Source organism: Coenobita brevimanus, chromosome 85 (genome assembly GCF_032717465.1).
Source record: "Coenobita brevimanus isolate Jiangsu-jjx chromosome 85, ASM3271746v2, whole genome shotgun sequence".
NCBI classification, from domain to species: Eukaryota; Metazoa; Arthropoda; class Malacostraca; order Decapoda; family Coenobitidae; genus Coenobita; species Coenobita brevimanus.
The window spans coordinates 9,500,400-9,521,017 of record NC_137038.1 but is presented as its reverse complement, the minus strand read 5'-3'; the positions used below and the strand labels follow the sequence as shown (position 1 = coordinate 9,521,017).

At 42.6% G+C, this 20,618-nt stretch overlaps 1 protein-coding gene across 1 annotated transcript in view; it reads right to left on the bottom strand.

The window, feature by feature from the left end:
• The window catches only part of LOC145410420 (uncharacterized), a 162,513-nt gene that overhangs the window by 128,572 nt on the left and 13,323 nt on the right, over nucleotides 1-20,618 (bottom strand). Inside the window, exons 2-4 of the mRNA XM_080280573.1 lie at nucleotides 14,317-14,498; nucleotides 7,312-7,370; nucleotides 148-237 (exon numbers count right to left, since the gene is read on the bottom strand). Of these exons, the coding sequence (XP_080136699.1) occupies nucleotides 148-237; nucleotides 7,312-7,370; nucleotides 14,317-14,498 (331 nt within the window). The remainder of the gene's footprint in view (nucleotides 1-147; nucleotides 238-7,311; nucleotides 7,371-14,316; nucleotides 14,499-20,618) is intronic.

Here is a 20,618-nt window from a genome sequence, read left to right as displayed (position 1 = left end):
TATACGACCACGACTCAGAGTTCACATCGAGTGACCCAGTTCCGTCAGATGATAGTAGACCGAGATTAATTGACGTCAAAGGGTACAAAATGATCCAGAATGACTCAGAGTGAATAATTATTACCTAGAATGACTTAGAGGACTTACCATAGAATGACCCAGGTATTCGGCCGCGTTGTCTGAGATGTAGAGCAGTTTCCCCCCTTGGGTCAGCATCATTAGGAACCCACTCAGAGCCTGTCGGAACGAGGTGGTTAGCTGGTTCGCTCGTTAGGGCCGTTAGAAGTGGTTGTTTGGTTTCTTGGGAGTGTTAGAGGTAGTTGTTTTGATTGTTTGAGCTGTTTGAAGCAGGTGTTTTGATTGTTAGGGTTGTTTGAAGTAGTTGTTTTGTTGTTATCGCTGTTAGAAGTTGTTGTTTTGATTGTTAGAGTTGTTAGAAGTAGTTTTGATTGTTGGGTTTTTTAATAATTTTGTTGTTAGGGCTGTTAGAAGGAGTTGTTTTGATTGTTAGGGTTGTTAGAAGTAGAGATGAAGTTTGTAGATGGAATTGTTAGGTGGTTTATTGAGTAATTATGCCGTTTGGAAGGTTAGATTAGATGGTTTTAGTGATTATGTTGTTAGCTAATTAAGAAGGTTAGGGGATGCTTCTGCGATAGTTAGGGCTGTTAGGAGAGGTTGTTAGGTGGGTAGACGCTAGCAGAGGGTTGTTAGATGATTGGGTTAGGTCGGATTGTGTGTTAGGTTAATTGGGTGAAGCTGGGTCAGGTTGGGTTGGATGGGATGGAGTGAGTTTGGTAATATTAGGTCATTTACGTGTTTTTTTTTATTTTTTTTATTTTTATTTTCAGTTTCCTTACGACTTTATTCAGCTCGGGAGAAGTAGTATTGACAATCCGATTCTCTCTCTCTCTCTTCCAGCCTACCTCATCTGATTAACACCTTTTTCTTTTCTCTTACAGGATGAGAGTGAGTATAAAATTCTACTTGTATTCTTTCTACAGGATAGACTACGATGGATGAGTTATTTTTGTATTCATTTTGTATTCTTTTTTTTTTACCTAGATTTGGGTATTGAGTTTTATTATTATTATTATTTTTTTAAATTGTTATTATTATTTTATTATTATTATTATTATTATTATTATTATTATTTTATTATTGTTATTATTATTATTATTATTTTATTATTATTATTATTATTCACTCTCATCTTAAACGTCGGGACCAACTGCCTAGCCTCGGGCTCCTACGCTCCTCATAGGGCAATGTAGGATTGGATGATGGATGGATGGATGATTATTATTATTATTATTATTATTATTTTGTTATTTCTTGGATTTGTGTAATGTTGATTCTTTTTGTGGGTAAGATGGTAGAATGGATGGAGAGAGAGAGAGAGAGAGGGGGGGGGAGACTGTCGTTAGAGACAAAAACTTAATCTGTGAGAATGAGAGCATTGAGTAAGCTTTGTGTGTGTGTGTGTGTGTGTGTGTGTGTGTGTGTGTGTGTGTGTGTGAGAGAGAGAGAGAGAGAGAGAGAGAGAGAGGCTGGCTCACCTAAACTGACAGTCTGACACATTAACATAGGCCTAAATGTCCTTTCTGAGCCTACCCAGACACTGCCTAGGCCTAGACACACACACACACACACACACACACACACACACACACTTTCCATCTACCCTTTTTGATCATTCCAGCGGATTCCCTTTCTAATTGCCCTGTATATCTTCCCTTTCAAACTGGCCTTTAATTGCCCTCTCTAATTGCCCCTTATATCAGCCCTTTCTAATTGCCCTTTACATCTGCCCTTTCTAATTTTCTTTATATATGCCCTTTCCAAGTACCCTATTGCCCTTTCCAGTCTTCCCCTCTCTTGTTCCTCTCATCCAGTCACCCTTTTCATCCTCCCTTTGTGGTATTTCCTTTCCAGCCCTTTTCATTCCCTTTCCATTTTCCATTTTCAGTTCGCTCATTCCACATTTTCTATTTTTTATCATTCCTTTCCTGACCTTTTTCCAGGCTTATATTTTTTTCCAGCGCCTTTTTTTATTAGTCTTCGAAAATTGAATGGAATTATTTGATTTTACTCCTTTCACTCAAACTTGGCCTAAAATTGCCTTCCCTCCATCTTGAATGCGGTGTTATAACGGTAGATTCATGCTAGTCACGAAGAAGTGCTGTGGAAAGGATGTAGATCCGTAACATTGTCTTTTTTACTGACTTAACAGTAGATTAACGCTAGATTATGATGCTAGTCACGAAGAAGTGCTGTGGAAAGGATGGAGAGCCGTAGCATTGATTTTTCCCGAGTTGAAGCAATTGATTAACTCTAGACTATGATGCTAGTCACGAGGAAGTGCTGTGGAAAGGATTTAGAGCCGCAGCATTGTCTTTTTCTTAACTGTCATAGTAGATCAATAATAGAATATGATGCTAGTCACGAAGAAGTGCCGGTGAAAGGAAATAAGAGCCATAACCTTATCCCGAGTTGAACATTAGATTAACGCTAGACTGATGCTAGTCACGAAGAAGTGCAATGGAAACGATATAGAGCCGTAGCGCTGTCTTTTCCTGCCACTGAGCTACGTGAAATAAGCTACAAAAGGGAGAGAATATCTGGGCCAAGTTAAGATGAAAATGCTATAGAAACTAGAAGAAAGAAGATGATGTACTCGCAGGGAAGGGGTTGAGTTTACCAGCCCCTCCCTTCGCACAGTCGCTTTCCAATTCAATTAACCGAGAGGAAAAAAAAAATGACAGTCACTCCCAGACGCCCAAATTATAAAAAAAAAAAGAAAAATGTAGTGATGATGATGATGATGATGATGATGATGATGATGATATTGATTGTAATACTGTAGTAGTAGTAGTAGTAATGATGGTGATGTAGTAAAAATATTATGATATAGTAAAAAAATGATAATGATGATGATGATAATGATAATGATGATGATGATGATAATAGTAATAACCAAAAAATAATTATACCCCTTTATGTGCAGGGAGTAATAATAATTCAGTTAGAATACTCCTCACCTCATCATCACCTGGCGTTAATGACTTGCCTAACTACAGGTAACCGTGATTGGGAACAGGGCTAATTACAGGTGCTATTACGGCAGGTGTCATTGGCCAATCAGACGACGCAATTTGACCCCGCCTGACCTCTGGGGGCCGGGTCAGGGGTCATGTTATAAGGAAATTGGATTTGGAAGGTGTGATAGGGTGAGGCTGGGGGAGGGGAGGGGAGGTTGGGGTAGGTAAGTTGGGGTTAGGTGGGGTTTAAATGGATCCTTACACGTTTAGCCACTACACCCACACCTACACCCACACCCACACCCACACCCACACCTACACCCACACCTACCCACTTACAGCCTAGTCTACCCACCCACGTATATCCACATCTACCCTCCCACCTATGGCCACACCCATCAATACCCCCTTATACCCACACGTACCCACCCACTTACACCCACACCTGCCCACCCACCTACACCCACACCTGCCCATCCACTTACACCCACACCTACTTACCCACCAAAACACTTGCACATACCTAACTATTCCTTCCCTCATTATCCCTCTCCTCCCCTCCCCTCCCCTGAGTGATGGGGTGTGAGGGAAGGTATGACTGCTACACCACCCCCTGGGGATACCTCCTCTCCCCTCCCGTCCCCTCCCTTATTCCATATCTCCTCCCCTCCCCTCCCCTCCCTTACTCCATATCTCCTCCCCTCCCCTCCCCTCACTTTCCCCTACCCCACATTCCCTCCACACTTCCCTCCACACCCCTCTCCCCCCTTCTTTCACTTTCCCCTATCCTATATTCTCTCCCCACTCCCCTCCCCTCCCCCCTTTCCCTTCCCCTCCATATTTCCTCCTACTACCTCTCACTTTCCCGGTTCCGTTTTCCCCTCCCCTCTCCCCTGCTCCCCCCTTCCCCTCTCCCCCCTTCCCCCCCTCTCTCTCTCTCTCTCTCTCTCTCTCTCTCTCTCTCTCTCTCACACACACACACACACACACACACACACACACACACACACACACACCTCGTCTTTTCACACCCTCCTCCTCTTCCAGTCACCCCTCGCCTCCCCCTCCCCCTCCCCCTCAAAGACAATAGGTCAGTAAAGGTCTGGAGACATTCCGTGGGTTTTATATTGGTGGGTAAGGTAGGCAGGGTTAGGCAGGAGGTAGGCAGCTGAAATGGAAAGTAGGGAAGGTTAGGCAGGAGATATTCAGCTGAAATGGACGGTATGGAGGGATAGGCAGGGTTAGGCAGGGGATAGGCAACTGAAATGGAAGGCAGGGAGGGATAGGCAGGGGATAGGCAACTGAAATGGAAGGTAGGGAGAGATAGGCAAGGGTAGGGAGGAGGCAGGTAGGGTAGATGGACGGTAGCAGTAGATAGACAGGGGTAGGTAGGGTAAATGGAAGGTTGGCAGTAGCTACGGCAGGGTTAGGCAGGAGGTAGTAGGGTAGACGGAAGGTAGGCAGTATATAGGCAGGTGCAACGTGGGGTAGGGATGTTGGGCAGGTAGATAATTAGTACTTGGAAAGGTAAGTGAGTGTAGATGCGTAGTAGGGTAAGTAGGTAGGTAGGTAGATGCAGAGTAGAAAGTATAGGTAGGTAGGACATATGTAGGTATTCAGTAAGTAGGTAAAAGGTAGAAAGTTGATAGATTGCAAGAAGGGAGTGGTATGTAGTAGGTAGATGGGTGGATAGGTAGGTAAGTAGGTACGTAGATGAGGGTAAAAATGATAAAATTGGTGACGGAGAGAGTTTTAAAGAGTTAAGGAAGGAAGGAAGGAGAGTCAAGATGGGGAAGGAAGGAAGGAGAGAAGGAAGGAGGGTGAAGAAAATATGAATGAAGGAAGGAGAGTGAAGATAGGGAAGGAAAAGTGAAAGATGGAGAGGTATGGAAAGATGAACGAAGGAAGGAGGACTGAAGGAAGAGTTAAGGTAGGGAGGGAAAAATGAAGGAGGGAGAGTCAGGGTAAGGGAAGATGAGTGAAGGAGAGTTAAGAGAAAATGAAGGAGAGTCAAGGAAGGAAAAGGAAAGAAAAAGAGAGGTAATAAGTGAAGGAAGGAAGGAGAGTCAGGGTTAAGAAAAAGCAAGAAAATTAAGGAAAGTTTAAGGAAAGGAAAGGATCTTAAGGAGAGTCGGAGTAGGAGGTGTAATGGAAGAAGAGAGAGAGAGAGAGAGAGGAATGCTGGGACTAAAGTTGGATTGGAATGTGTTATCTTTCTCGCTATCTTTACGATCTATCTCTATCTCTAACTTCCACTATCTTTTTATCTGCTCTCTCTCTCTCTCTCTCTCTCTCTCTCTCTCTCTCTCTCCCTCTCCCTCTCCCTCTCTCTCCGTCTTAGTCCTCGTAGTGAAAGGGCTAATGAACAATAAATTTCGTAGTGAATGAAAAGGTAAATTAAGTATATGTATCAGTAATTACCAGACTCAAAATTTATCAGCCTGTCTCAAAATACATCGTTCACTTCAGCATTTCTCTGATTTTCGTCCCTTTTCTGCTTATTTCACGTAGCATAGTGGCAGATGATAATGCTGTGGCTCTGTATTTTTTCCCATAGCACTTCTTCGTGACTAGCATCATTATCTTTAACATCTCTTGCTATATATCTTCATTCGTGGTGGAGAGAACAGGTTTTCCATGGCACTTCTTCGTGACTAGCATCATAATCTAATGTTAAAATACTTAAGTACGTGCAAAATAAATGTGTAAATAAATAAATAAATAAATATGGTAATAATTAGGTACAATAATTACAGAAATAATAAAAGATGATAATAATACAGAAATTATGCCAAAATTTAAAAATGAAATAAAAATGATACTAAACTTATTTTAAAAGCAATAAAGATGGTGACTAGTAAAAAACAGACTAAAATAAAGGTTAGTGAGGGTAGATGAATATGGTAGTAAGTTAGGTAGGTAAGTAGATGGTAAGTAGGTACATACAAAGTAGAAATTAGATGATTAGAAGTTGGGGTAAGTAGTAAGGAAGGTAGGTAGGTAGGATGTAGGTAGGTGCGGGTGTTATTAAATGTGGGGTAGGTAGATTTATTAGGTAGGTAGGTAGATGGTAAGTAGGTAGGTACGAAGTAGAAAGTAGATGATTAGAAGTTAGGGTAAGTAGGTAGGGTGTAGGTAGGTGCGGGTGTTATTTTATGTGGGGCAGGAAGATTTGTTAGGTAGGTAGGTACAAAGTAGAAAGTAGATGATTAGAAGTTAGGGTAAGTAGTTAGGTAGGTAGGGTGTAGGTAGGTGCGGGTGTTATGTGGGGCAGGTAGATTAGGTAGGTAGTTAGATGGTAAGTAGGTAGATGCAAAGAAAGTAGATGATTAGAAGGTAGGGTAAGTAGTAAGGTAGGTAGGTGCGGGTGTTATTATATGTGGGGCAGGTAGATTTGTTAGGTAGGTAGGTAAAGGGTAAGTAGGTAGATGCAAAGAAAGTAGGTGATTAGAAGTTAGGGTAAGTAGTTAGGTAGGTAGGTAGGATGTAGGTAAGTGCGGATGTTATGTAAGGCAGATAGATTAGGTAGATGAAAAAATAATGTGATGCCTAATAATAATGGAAAAATAAAGATAAAAAGAAACAGTATAAAGAGATAAAGATATTAGAGAATAATAAAGATAGTAATTATGCTAAACTTGAAATAAAAAATTGGTACTTAAAATATTATAGAAAAAGTGAAAAATAACGATAAAAATAAAGATATATTAGAAAAATATAAGAAAATAAAGCAAGTAGTAGTAGTAAAAAAAATCCCATAGGGTCTGTAGATAATTAAAAATAACACATTAAAGAATAACTACCATAAAAATAATTAATAAGGATAAAAATAATAAAAGACCTAAAAATAAAATATAAAGAATAATAACGAATAACTGAGAATACTAACTAACCTTATGAAACTCCCGGTGATGATAGTTAATAATAAAAATAACTGGGAATAAAATGTAAAAATAACTTAAGAAAAAATAATAACTGACATCACATTAGAATAAAACCCTAATTAAGGATAACGAATAACTCACAATATCTAGGAATAAAGCAATTAATAAAGAATAACAAAATGAATAATAAATAACAATAAATAATAACTAACCTTAAGAAACTGGAGAATAACTGAAAAATATATAAGAATAATAACTAAAAATAACAAAAATAAATAATAAAGAATAACAGGATAAATAAAAACTAGCCATGAGAAATTGGAGAATAATAATAAATAATAAAATAATAAATAATAACTAAAAATAACTGAGGATAAATGATAACTAACCTTTAGGAACTCCAGGTTAGGTCCTTCCACTCTTCCACCTGGTCCACCGTGCTTCATGGCTGTATGGAAAATTATTATTATTATTATTATCATTATTATAATTATTATTATTATTATTATTATTATTATTATTATAGTTGTTGGTGTTGTTGCTTTTCATACTTTCTCTTAGGTGGGTGTTAAGGTGGGATGATGATGATGATGATGATGATAGAGAGAGAGAGAGAGAGAGAGAGAGACGAAGTCTGAATAAGTCCTTAAAAAAAGCTTAAAACAAAAGAAAGGTGAAGAGTGAGAGAGTGAGTGAGTGAGTGAGAGGCAGACAATGAAAGACCCAAGTGGAGAGAGAGAGAGAGAATGTGGAGAGAAGGTGGAGAGGGACCCCCAGCACCTTTCCTCCACCTCTCCAAACCTTTCCTCCGCCTCCTCCAAAGTCTCTCCATCTCTCACATCTCATTGTTACAGAGAGAACGTCAATATTATCCTACCTCCTTCCAGCCTATTGTTCTTTCTGTTTTCCTGCCGGGAGAGCGTCAGCCCAAGAATCCTTCCCTGAACCCTTGAACCCAATACATAACAAGCCGGGGTTCGAACCGGAGCGAAACGCCGAACGAAACACTTTGAAACGCCGGACGAAGCGCTCTGAAACCTCCCCTGGTCGGATGGGCAGTATCGCTCGCCCGTTCGGAATTTTTCGTTCAGGTGTTTTTATTTTCATTTTTCGGTTTGATTCAATAGGGATCGAGAAAAAGTGTATTGGGAAAAATGTGTTCGAGATTGCACAGCGTCCCTCCAGACATTAGCGAGAGAGAGAGAGAGAGAGAGGGGGGGGGGATGGATTTTATTGAAGAAGAATTGATGAATAAATGAGAGACATAGAAGGACAGTAGTGTGTGTGTGTGTGTGTGTGTGAGAGAGAGAGAGAGAGAGAGAGAGAGAGAGAGAGAGAGAGAGAGAGAGAGTGAGACCCCCCCAAAAAAAAACTCTAACCCACACACCGTAAAAAAAAAAAAAAAAAAAATATGTAAGACCCCCCTCCAATGTTTCCCCGCACCCCGTTTTCTCTCAAGCTGGACGCCCCCCGCCTCAAATTAGCCGTGGCCAGATCAACATTGGAGCTGCGTAAGTGTTGGCTTTTTACACACGCCGCAAAACTTAGCCCGTCATGTCCACTAGCGAGAGTTTTTTCCCCTTTTTTTTCATTTTTGGGGGAGAGAGAGAGAGAACTGGTTGTATAGTGATGTCCATTAGGCATTATTTTCTGTATCTATTTTATTGTGTTTATTTATTTATTTATTTGGGTTCGGATAGGCTGGGTTATTCATTCATTTATTTATTTATTCATTCATTCATTCATTCATTGTTGCCAGTAAGATGAATCTGTAACAAGAAACTAAGTGATTTTTTATGTTAATGTTGCCACCTTAACTTACCTTTACTTGCCAGTTTTCGGTGTTTTTTTACTGTTTTAGTGCCATATACCGTAGAATGTCAATTAAGTTAGGTGAGGGCTAGACATAACTTCAATATATATTTTTGTGTTCAGCTTATGTCGATTATGCAGTATTATTATTTTTATTCATTTGTTTTTCCTTCCTCTGTTCTGTTATTAAAAGAAAATTATAGGCAAATGGCATGACGTGAATTAGTGAGAGAATTTAAGTATACGGTTGCACTGATAGAAAATAAAGAGTAATGTGCAAAGGAAGTGGAAACCCAGTGGCAGAGGGTAGGAGAGTGGATGGTGCTATGAAGTCCTTGATACGAAATAGAGGTGTGAGGGTGGCAGCTGCAGGTGGATTACTTGAAGGAGTTTTAGTGTCCTCATTAACATATCGGTGTGAATTTTGGTGTGGCATGCAAACGAAAAATGGAGAGTTTGAGTGGATGAGATCGGGTGATTGAGAAAGGTGTGTGGAGTGGAGAGAGTGGATAAGGGAAGAAATTGTGATGCGTGGAAGATGTGGAGTGAGGAAATGTGTGGACGATAGAAGTGGAGAGTGTGCCTAGGGTGGTGTGAGGAGAATGGATATTAATAGGGAAGTGGAAGGGGTATATGTGCGTGAATTTGTAGATGGAAGTAGGAGAGAATGGGTGTTAATAGGGAAGTGAAAGGGGTGTATGTGAGTAAGGTGGAAGGTGGGGATAGGAGTGATAAGCCAAGAAGATGGTTAGATATGGTGAATGAATGTGTGAGAAGGATGTTGAGGTTGACAAAGGTAGGGAACTGACAAGGGATCGAGCTGGTTGGATGAATATTATATGGAGGTGTGCAAGATAAAGGCTTGGAGTCATTTTTTTTCTTTTTCTTTTTTTCTTATTCTTGGCATGGTGGAGTTTATTCTGTCTAATAGGTATTTATGAAGCTACGTTTGCAAGGTGTACTTATGAGATAGAGTCAGGATTCCGAGGGCTTGGGTGTTGTGTGAATGGAAGTGTGGCCCATTTCACTTTACATGCTTTCTGGACGCAACCTCACCCACCTGAAGGTTGGTAAAAGAGGTGGGATGATGATGATGATGATGATGATGATGATGATGATGATGATGATGATGATGATGATGATGATGATGATGTTGATGATGATGCATGTATGTATGTATGTATGAACTGTATATATGTATGTATTTGTTTAACCATCTACCTATCTATCAGTCAGTCTATCTGTCTGTTACGTTCCAGGTTTACCTATTATATCTTTGTAGCAGTTTTCATATTTTTAGTGTTTTAGTTAATTTAAATATATACGGAAGGAATTGGAGTAAATGGCGTAAAACTTGTACTTAATAATGACTGGAATTTTTGTGTAATTTTTCGTGAAGTCATTCATGGCCACTTGGCACTTTTTGATTTTTTAAAACTGAATGTTGTGTATAATAACAGAGTAAACTGAAATTGGCCAGTGAGAGAAATCATGACTGGAATAGAATTTTTAAAAAGTTATTTTTCGTTATTATTATTCCATCTTTGTTTTGTATGTACTTTGCATTTTTCAGTTTATTTATTCATGTCATTATAAATTGAGGGAATGACTTTAAAAATATACATACTATTGTTTCACCTTTTATCTTCATCTGGAAATAAGTTAAAGTTTAAATTGGTTTTAATCTATATCATCTGTATTTTTTCATTAATTTTGTGTGATTCTAGCCAGTCACGGTGATTTTGCAGTTTTCAGTTTTTTTATTTATTATTATTATTATTTTTTTTTTTTGGGGGGGGGTGTCAGCCTGTCAGAGGAATTACAAGAAGGTGAGTGAGAGATATCATTGTACTCTCCCTTGGCCATTAACTCACTGGTAAAAGAAAGTATTAATAGTAGTAGTAGCAGTAGTAGTAGTAAAAAAATTCCCATCATTCAACATAACACTCCTCACTCTCTCTCTCTTTCTCTCTCTCTCTCTCTCTCTCAGGTTTCCAGTCACCCTCTCTCCTCCTCCTCCTCCTCCTCTCTCTCTCTCTCTCTCTCTCTCTCTCTCTCTCTCTCTCTCTCTCTCTCTCTCTCTCTCTCTCTCTCAGGTTTCCAGTCACCCTCTCTCTCCTCCTCCTCCTCCCATCTTTTCAAGTTTGCAGTTGCCTCTGTTTCTCTTCCTCCCCCTCCCTTCTTTCCTCCCCCTCTCTCCTCCATTTTCTCCATCCTCTTCCCTCTCTCTCTCCCCCTATCCTCCTTCCCCCCCCACTTCCCCTTCTTTTCCATCCTTCCCTTACTTTTCCATCCCCTTCTCTTACCCTTTCCCTTCCCCTTTCATCCCCCACCCCTTCCCCTCCCTTCCCTCTCTCTTCCCCTCCCTCTTTTTCCTCCTTTTTAGTTCCTCTCCCAAGCTTCCACCAACCAGCCCTCCCCGCCCTCCCCCTGCCTTTCCCTCCTCCCCCCTCTCCCTTCTTCCCCCTCTCCCTCCTCCTCCTCCCTCTTCTTTTCCTTCCTCCTTTCCTCCTCTCGTGTTTTCCTTGGTCTTCCCATTCCTTCCATATTCTCATCTTCCATTTCTCCCCTCCCAGCCAGTGTGCCCCTGTCTCTTCCCTCCTCTCCCCTCCCTCGTACCCCTTCTCCCTCGCACTTTCTCTCCCTTTCTGCATCCCCCTCTTCTTCTCCCTCCCCTCTCTCTCTCTTCCTGCACCCCCCCTCTGTCCCAAGCTTCCCTAACCCTACCTGTTTCCCTTCTCCTGCCTCTTCCCCTCCTCTCCCTCCCCCTCTTCCTCCTCCTCCCTCTCCCTCTCCCCTTCCACTCCCCCCTTCCCCTTCATCCCCTTCCCTTCTCACTGCTTCTTTCCCTGCCTTCTCTCTCCCAGGCTTCCACTATCCTACCCCTGTTCTTCTCCTCCCCTCCCCTCCCCCTGCCCCCTGACCCCCTCTCGGCTGAGCAGGAATGTTAATGACGTGTGCACCCTGTCCCATCAGGTGAAGGGGAGGGGGAGGGGAGGGGAGGGAGAAGAGAAGAAGGGGTGGGGAAGGAAGGAAGGAGGGAGGGAGGGGCATGGGAAGGAGGGGATGGTGGGGGAGAGAAGGGGAACCTATTGGGGGAGAGAATGGGGGGAGAGGGGATGAAGAAGGGGGGAGAGACAATTCTATATCTGCTTCCAATCCTGTGAGGAGGGAAAAAAAAAAAATAGGAGAGCGGGAGGGAAGGGGGAGGAGTGGAGGGAAGAAGAGGAAGTAGGATTGGGGAGGGGAGAGGGAGGGGGAGAGAGGATGGAGGGAAAGATCGGTGGGGAGAGAGAGAGAGAGAGAGAGAGAGAGAGGGTCCGAGTATCGGTTGTAAGTCGTGCAGTTGAGAGGTAACTATCTTCTCTCTCTCTCTCTCTCTCTCTCTCTCTCACACACACACACACACACACTCTCTCTCTCTCTCTCTCTCTCTCTCTCTCTCACACACACACACACACACACACTCTCTCTCTCTCTCTCTCTCTCTCTCTCTCTCTCTCTCACACACACACACACACACACACTCTCTCTCTCTCTCTCTCACACACACACACACACACACACTCTCTCTCTCTCTCTCTCTCTCTCTCCCCGTTTTCTATACCCCCTCTTCCTCCACATTTACCCAAGCCCCCCCTGCATCTCCCATCCACACCATCCCCTCCATCCACTCGCCACCCGTCCACCCATCCATCACGAGCCGAGATGAGCTCAACAGGGGCCCAGGCACTAATCTCAGCCGGCGAGCACAGTAATCTCACCCCAGTCAGCACGGGAATAGAGGCGATTTAATCTCGGTTTCAAGGGGGGGTCTATTTTATTTTCCTGCTAATGCTCTGAGGTGAAATATCATGTGTAAATTGTCCCTGATGGTGACTTATAATAATGGGAATATTAATTATTTGGGTGTACTTCTATAAATTGCTTTGTTATTTATAAAAGTAGTAGTAGTAGTAGTGGTGGTGCTGGTGGTGGTAGTTGTTATTGTTGTTGCTGTAGTTGTTGTTAGTTCTCTTTTATATTCCATCACTCCCTGTCAGCTTCCGTAACTAAAGGGAAGGTAGGGTTTAGTTCACTCTGCCTCATCCCCTGACTCCATCTCTCTCACCCTAATTGATGTCAAAGCACCTGCAGTTTTTTCACTTTAACTTGGCCCAGATTTTCGTCCTTCTGTAGCTTAGGAACAGAAAAAGACAATGCTGCAGTTCCATATCCTTTTCATGGCACTTCTTCGTGACTAGCACCATATTCTAGTGCTAATCTCTCGCCAAAATTCAGAAGACAAGCTGGATAGGGGGCAGTTTTAGGCCAAATTAGAGTAACAGGAGTATAGATTCTTCATTCTCCGCCTACCTCGTACTCACACTCCATCTCAGGCACCCATGTTTAAGTAGTTAGGAAATTTTAGGCCAAGTTAGAGTGAGGAAAGTATATATATCTTCAAAGTAGCGAGTTTGGAGGCGCCAGGAAGTTGAAAATAGTGATAGTGATTGTCGTAATATTATCACAAATTGCGTTTATAATAGAAAAAGAATATCATGTGAGAGTAGCTTGGAATTAATAGAAAAAGTACGAGAATTTGCTGAACAGTTTTGTGCTTCGAATTAACCGTAAATGAAGAAAATTGAGACCAGAAAACCCTCCAGATAAATGTTTTAAAAGCAGAGTATCGGAGACCATTTATTTTTTTAAGTGTTTGAGAAATTACTTATATTTTCCTTACTTACGGTTACATCGAGGCAGTTACTTGATATTAGACTTACGCTGTTTTTTTTACGCGATATTAGACTTACGTTATTTTTCACACATTAGACTTACTCTGTTTTTTACACGATATTAGACTTACGCTATTTTTCACACGATATTGGACTTACGCTGTTTTTCACACATTAGACTTAAGCTATTTTTCACATGATATTTTTCTGTCTTAAGCGGGAATAAAAAAAAATATATGCTGATGGAGCGAAAATTGTCGATTTTTTTTTTTTTTTTTTTTTTTTTTTTTTTTTTTTTGACCAAAATTGTCGTGGCCAATTTTAGACCAAGTTCGAGTAAAAGGAGTATATGTTATCGGTATTCCCTCTGCCTCATACTCACATTCCATCTCACCTCATACTCACACTCCGTCTCACCTTATACTTACACTCCATCTCACCTCATACTCACACTCCATCTCACCTTATACTTACACTCCATCTCACCTTATAATTACACTTCATCTCACCTCATACGTACACCCAATCTCACCTCATACATTCCATCTCACCTTATACTCACCATCTCACCTTATACTCACATTCCATCTCACCTCATACCCTCCATCTCACCTCATACTCACGCTCCACCTCACCTCATACTCACCATCTCACCTTATACTCACACTCCATCTCACCTCATACCCTCCATCTCACCTCATACTCACGCTCCACCTCACCTCATACTCACCATCTCACCTTATACTCACACTCCAACTCACCTCATACCCTCCATTTCACCTCATACCCTCCATCTCACCTCAGACACTCCATCTCACCTCATACTCAAACTCCATCTCGCCTCATACTCACACTGCATCTCACCCTGATTAAAATAGTTGCTTTTCCTGACGAAGACGCAGACGAGGGCCATGAGCTGGAGCTGTGAGAGGCGCTGGCGTGTGGAGGGCGGCAGGGGCAGGAGGTCTCGCAGCTGGGAGATCTCGGCGTTCAGGAGATCTCGGCGCATTTTGGACGCCCCCTTGGTGGATTTCGTCCCCTCGAAGCTGGGGAGAGGAGGAGAGGGAGATGAGGCTGGGGTGGTTGAAGCTGGGCTGGGCTGGGGTAGATTTACTGTAGTTAGGCTGGGTTGGGTTGGATTGGGTTAGGTTAGGTTGGGTTGGGATAGATTTAGTTTGGTTGGGTTGGATTGGATTGGATTGGGTTGGGATAGATTTAGTTAGGTTGGGTTGGGTTAGGCTGGGTAGGGTTCATTAGGATAAGACCCGAAAGGTAAAGTTAGTCTTGGTTAGAATGGGATGGTTAGGATAATAAAAGTTGTGTGTGTGTGTGTGTGTGTGTGTGTGTGTGTGTGTGAGAGAGAGAGAGAGAATGTGTTGAGTCAGCGTGTGTGAAAAGAGAGGCAGTCAGGTAGCCAGTCACCACACGCGCTAAACAAACAGCGTAAACAAACACATTAAACAAATACCACAAACAGGTATACTTAACAAACACAAGCAAACACAGACACAAGCAAACAAACATTCTAAACACCTACCAAACATCGTAAAGAAAAACACGTCAGATAATCATGAACATAAACACGAGAAACATCACTCTCTCTCTCTCTCTCTCTCTCTCTCTTTCTCTCTCCATTTTTGACTCCTTTATCTCTTCCCTCTTACAGCCTCTCCTCCCCCCCTCCTCTTCCAGTTTCCCTCCTCCTCCCTCCCATCCTCTCCTTTCCCCTCCCTCCCGTTTCTTACCCCTCCTCCCTCCCTTGTATTCCTCCCTTTCCTGATTTTCTCCCTTCCCCTTCACCCCTCCATTCCTTCTCTCTTTCATTCCCTCCCTCCCTTTCCTCCCAGTTTCATCTCCCTCCCCATCCCTCCCTTTCCTTGCCCCTCTCACCTCCTCCCCATCCCTCCTTCCTCCTACTCTACTTTTCTCCCCATTTCCTCCCCACCTCTGCCTTCCATCCCTCGTCCTTCCCCTCCTCTTCCACTTACTTCATCCCTCCCTACCTCTTCCCTCCTTCTCTCTTTCCTCCCCCATCTCCCCTCCCCTCCCCTCCCCTCTCCCCGTCACCCCAGTCTGCTCAGAGGGATGAAAGGCGTAATTTTGACTCCCCAACCAGGGCATTAGGCACGGCACTGGGCATTGAGAGGGGGATAATGGGCATTGGGAGAGGGGAGAGGGCATTAAGGAGGGGGGGACTGAGGAAGATTGACAGTAGAGTGGGCATTGAGCAGGGGAGGAGAGGAAGGCAGGGGTATTGAGGAGAAAAGAGAGGGGAATTGATATTGATGAGAGAGAGAGAGAGAGGAAAGGGTAATACATATATGGTTTCCACACAGGGCATTTGGCAATTTCGGGGTATTGAGGAGCATTTACATCATCATCATCATCATCTTTTTCCCCCTTCTCCTCCTCCTCATCGCCATCATCATCATCATCTTTCTCCTCCTCCTCCTCCTCCTCCTCATCATCATCATCATCATCATCACGCCTCATACCTCACTTATTGATGCATTGAAATAACGAAGAAAATTAAAACAACAGGAGATTTGGAAACATTAATAAAACGAGAAATAGTAGAAATAAGAAAAATAAAAACACAAACATCAGTAAAATTATCCTTGAGATTATAATAAAGTTTGTATAAGCAGTAAAAAAAAACAAAAAATAAAATAAAACAAGGAGCAATATTTTGGTATGAGATGGCTGGCGGAAAGACAAAATTAAAGAAAAAATAAGAAAAAAGAAGCTGGTGATGCAAGGAGAAGGTGGTGACTGATAGGAGTGGAGAGACAGAGAGATTGAAGATGATTTTTGGGGGGAAATGTGTGCGATTGGGCGCGATTTTGCTTGAAGATGGTGGTGGTTGTGGTGGTGGTGGTGGTGGTGTAGGTAGCAGCAGCTGTAGTAGTAGTAGCAGTAGTAGTGATGGTGGTGGTGGTGGAGATGGTGGTGGTGATAATGGTAGTAGTATTAGTAATATAGAAGTGGTGATTGTAGTAGTAGTAGTAGTAAGTGTTGATATTATTTCTATAAAGGTTTCATCCCAGTTCTGTTCTTAAGTATTCTGATTAGCGATGATATTTGCTACAGTACATTCATTTCAACTTGGCATAGGGTTTTCTTCCTCTTGCAGAATAAGGCTGTACTGTGACTCTACATCCTATGGCACTTCTTCGTGACTATCACCATATCGTAGCGTAAATCTCTTGTCATAGCCCAGTATTCAAGGTGGAAGGATGGCAGTTTTTACGCTTAGTTGAAGTGAAGGGAGTAGAGGGTTAGTAATTGGAAGAGAAGGCCTGTTAGCACCGTTTCCTTAGTGATTTATTTTGGATATTTCACTGGAACGCTTTCGTGTGTCATCTATGTATCTATATATCTATTGCCAGGCGCCTTAATCCCTAAGGGGTGCCCACAAACAAATCGCCTCCATGTCTCCCTGTCCCCCGCCATTCATCGTGTGTCATCTGTATCAAAAACACCTGAGAGACTAGCGAGCTGAAAGGCTTAGGACAAATAGCAAAGGAAGAGGTGTAACGAAAGCCCCAGACACAGTGGCGGGGGAGAGAGAGAGAAGGAGTTTGCTAAAGGGAGACAAAATGTAACTAAAAAAAAAAGTGTGGTGGAGTGTGGTAGTATGTAGTATTGCCTGCAGGATATTGAAGTGTGGTAGTGTGTGGTGACGTGTGGTGGTGTGTGGTGAATTGTAGTGCGGTGAATTGTTGTAGTGTGTCATAGTGTGTGGTGACGTGTGGTAGTGTATGGTGGAGTGTGATAGTGTGTGGTGGTGGTTGTAGTGTATGCTGGAGTGTGGTAGTGTGTGGTGAATTGTCGTAGTGTGTGGTGAAGTGTAGTGGTGTGTGGTAGTGTGTGGTGGTGGTTGTAGTGTATGCTGGAGTGTGGTAGTGTGTGGTGAATTGTCGTAGTGTGTGGTGAAGTGTAGTGGTGTGTGGTAGTGTGTGCTGGTGTGATGTAGAGTGTGGTGGAGTGTGGTAGTGTGTGGTGGTGTGGTGGAGAGGGCAGTAAGAGTGTGTTAGCCACTCTAGGTCTGTCAGCTCTCCCACTCAACACGTCCAAATCAGGAACACTCCCCCCTCCCCTTCTCCCCCTCCCTCCCTCCCTCCCTCTCCCTCACTTCTTTCCTTCTTCACCCCACCCCCTCCTCTCCACCCATTGTCTTTCCCACCCTTCTGCATCCCACCCTCCCTCTCTTCTCTCTCTCTCTCTCTCTCTCTCTCTCTCTCTCCCTTCTCCTCTTCCCTCCCATTTTCCCCTCCAATTCTTTCTTTCTTCACCCCCTCCCTTTCCCATCCTTCCTTACCCTCCTGCATCTCCCCTCCTCCCCATGCCCTTTCTTCTTCCCTTACCCTTTGCTCTCATCCTCCCTCTCCTTCTCCCCCTTCCCCTCCTCCAGTTCTCTCCCGCAAACATCTCCACTCCGTTTCCCCCTCCCCTCCCCTCCCCTCATTTCCCTACCTCTTACTACACCCCTCTTCTGCCCTCCCCTTCCTTCTTCCCCTTCACCTCTCTCTCCTCTCCCCACTTCTTCCCTCCGCCTCACCTCTTTCCTCCACTTCCCCCTCCCTCCCCTCTCCCCCCACCCCCTATGCCTTGTTTTGTAGGGCCCTTCAGTACTGGGTATTTACTCTCTCTCTCTCTCTCTCTCTCTCTCTCTCTCTCTCTCTCTCTCTCTCTAAGCCAAAAGCGTCTCAAAATTTTAAGCTCATTACAGTATGACCCAAGTTGAAGTAAAAGGTGATGATGATGGTAGTAGTACCGGATAGCAATAGTAGTAGTAGTAGCAGTAGTGGTAGTATAAGTAGTAGTAGTAGTAGTAATAATAATAATAATAATAATAATAATAATAATAATAATAAACAACCTCGTATCTAGGTAAGCCTGTTCACTCGTTTTATGTGAATCTGTACAGTAGTTCATTCACCTTAACCTGGCGCAGTTTTTCGTCTTTTTGCGGTTAATTTAGCTCAGAAAAATACACTGCTATGGCTCCCTATCAACTTCACAGCGCCTCCTTAACCCTCTCATTTTCAGGACAACTCTAGCTTTCCACCCCAGCCCATGTCAGACGGTTTTATTTTGAGAGTGGGTTATAGGAGCTTGAAAATTTTCACGCCTTTACTTACTTTACTTGCATAGATTTTAACGCATCCTTTACTACCCACAGGCCTTTGGTTCCTTCTTCCTTCCATAAAAAACAGATTCTCGTGTTTTGTTTGTACGGCTTATTATTCACTGTTTTTATCTTGCTTTTTTTTTTATACTGCTAATAATCCCTTTTTCATGGGTTTAGTGTGTTTTTTCTTTTTTGTTTTTCTTTTTGAGTGCATGGTTAGTTACGGTACTCATTTCTTAGTGCATCCAAAATGCCTTCGTCCCCCACCAGCAGACTGAGCCCTCCTCGCAGCACGTAACGACAGGGATACGTGTAGGCATTAATATAGTCATAGCACAATATGTAATAGTTATCGGCGTTAATATAATCACAGTACAATATGTAACAGTAGTACACTATGTAATAAGCAGGTGGATGTGTCAGGTGTATCAGGAAGGGAAGCACAAACAAGATGTAACTCACGGAAAACAGCTAGCCACGTGACACTATACACACACACACACACACACACACACAGATGCAGGAGGAAGGCAGTGAACAAGATAACTGCCACAATAAAACCCCATATCTCTGAGTGTGTCTACCTCACCTTCACTTACGATACGAGATAGAGGGGGGGGGGCGAGACCGAGAGAGACCTGCCGCGAGACCAGAGAGATAAAACCCACAAATAATCAATGAACCTCGAGACTAGAGAGTTAATTCCCTCAAATACACCATCTCCACGCTGCCCAAAACCTCACGACTCTTACATTGGTAGTAGTCCACGTTAATCTATACTGACACTGTTGGCACTTACCTACCTACCTACTGTACCTACCTGCCTACCTACCTACCTGCCTACTACCTGCCTACCTACCTACCTAGTGACGTACGTAGTAATTTGTATGGTCGAACCTATACCAAAAAATAGCCTTGAGTTAAGCTGGGGAGGGAGAAAGACAAGAAAGATAAAAGAAAATTAGGGAGAGAGAGAGAGAGAGAGAGAGAGAGAGAAGAGAGAGCAATAACAAACTTCCGCCCAGGAGAGGAGCTTAATTGTAGGAAATGAGGGGGAGTTCTGCATGGTGCCTTCCCCCCCCCCTCTCTCTCTCTCTCTCTCTCTCTCTCACACACACACACACACACACACACACACACACACACACACACACACACACACACACACACACACACACACACACTTGGCAAGATACCGTGATGTTGTAAGGTGGGCAGGATGTCTGTGTGGTCTATGTAACTGGACATTTTGATGATAGGTCTCCAGATCTGATATTTTCCCATTATTATTATTATTATTATTATTATTATTATTATTATTATTATTATTATTAATTATTGCTACTACTACTACTACTACCATTACTATTATCATCATCATCATTATTACTATTATTATTATTATTATTATTATTATTATTAAATTCCTCCCTCGACATATAGTAAAGGCGGTAAGGTTAATTCGTCCTTTTTGCAGCTTAGTTCCCGTAGCTCAGTGGCCGAAGACAGTACTACGGCTCTGCATCCCTTCCATAGCACTTCTTCGTGACCAGCACCATATTCTAGTGTTAATCTCTTGTATTAGCCCAGCGTTCAAGTTGGAGAGATGGCAATTTTACGCCAAGTTGAAGTGAGCAGAGTATAGTTTTAGAATTTACTAGTCTCTGTTTTGATTAACCCTTTCACTACCATTACTTTTTTCCTTTTATAGTACAAGATATATTTTTTTTTTTTTTTACGTAGCTCAGTGGTAGGAAAAAAGTGCTACGGCTCTACATCCTTTCCGTGGCACTTCTTCGTGACCAGCTTGATATTCTAGTGTTAATCTTATGTTGCTACTTACCTGCGAGATGGAGTGATGGCAATTTTAGGCCAAGTTAGAGTAGAAGGAGTATATATTCTTGCTAACTAAATAATTATCCGTATTTATTTTTATTTATTTTTTTACCTGAGAGGTTAATAAAGCCTTCGTTTACTCCTTTAGTACACGACATATTTATCTACTCTTATTTTTTATTTTTTTTATTGATTT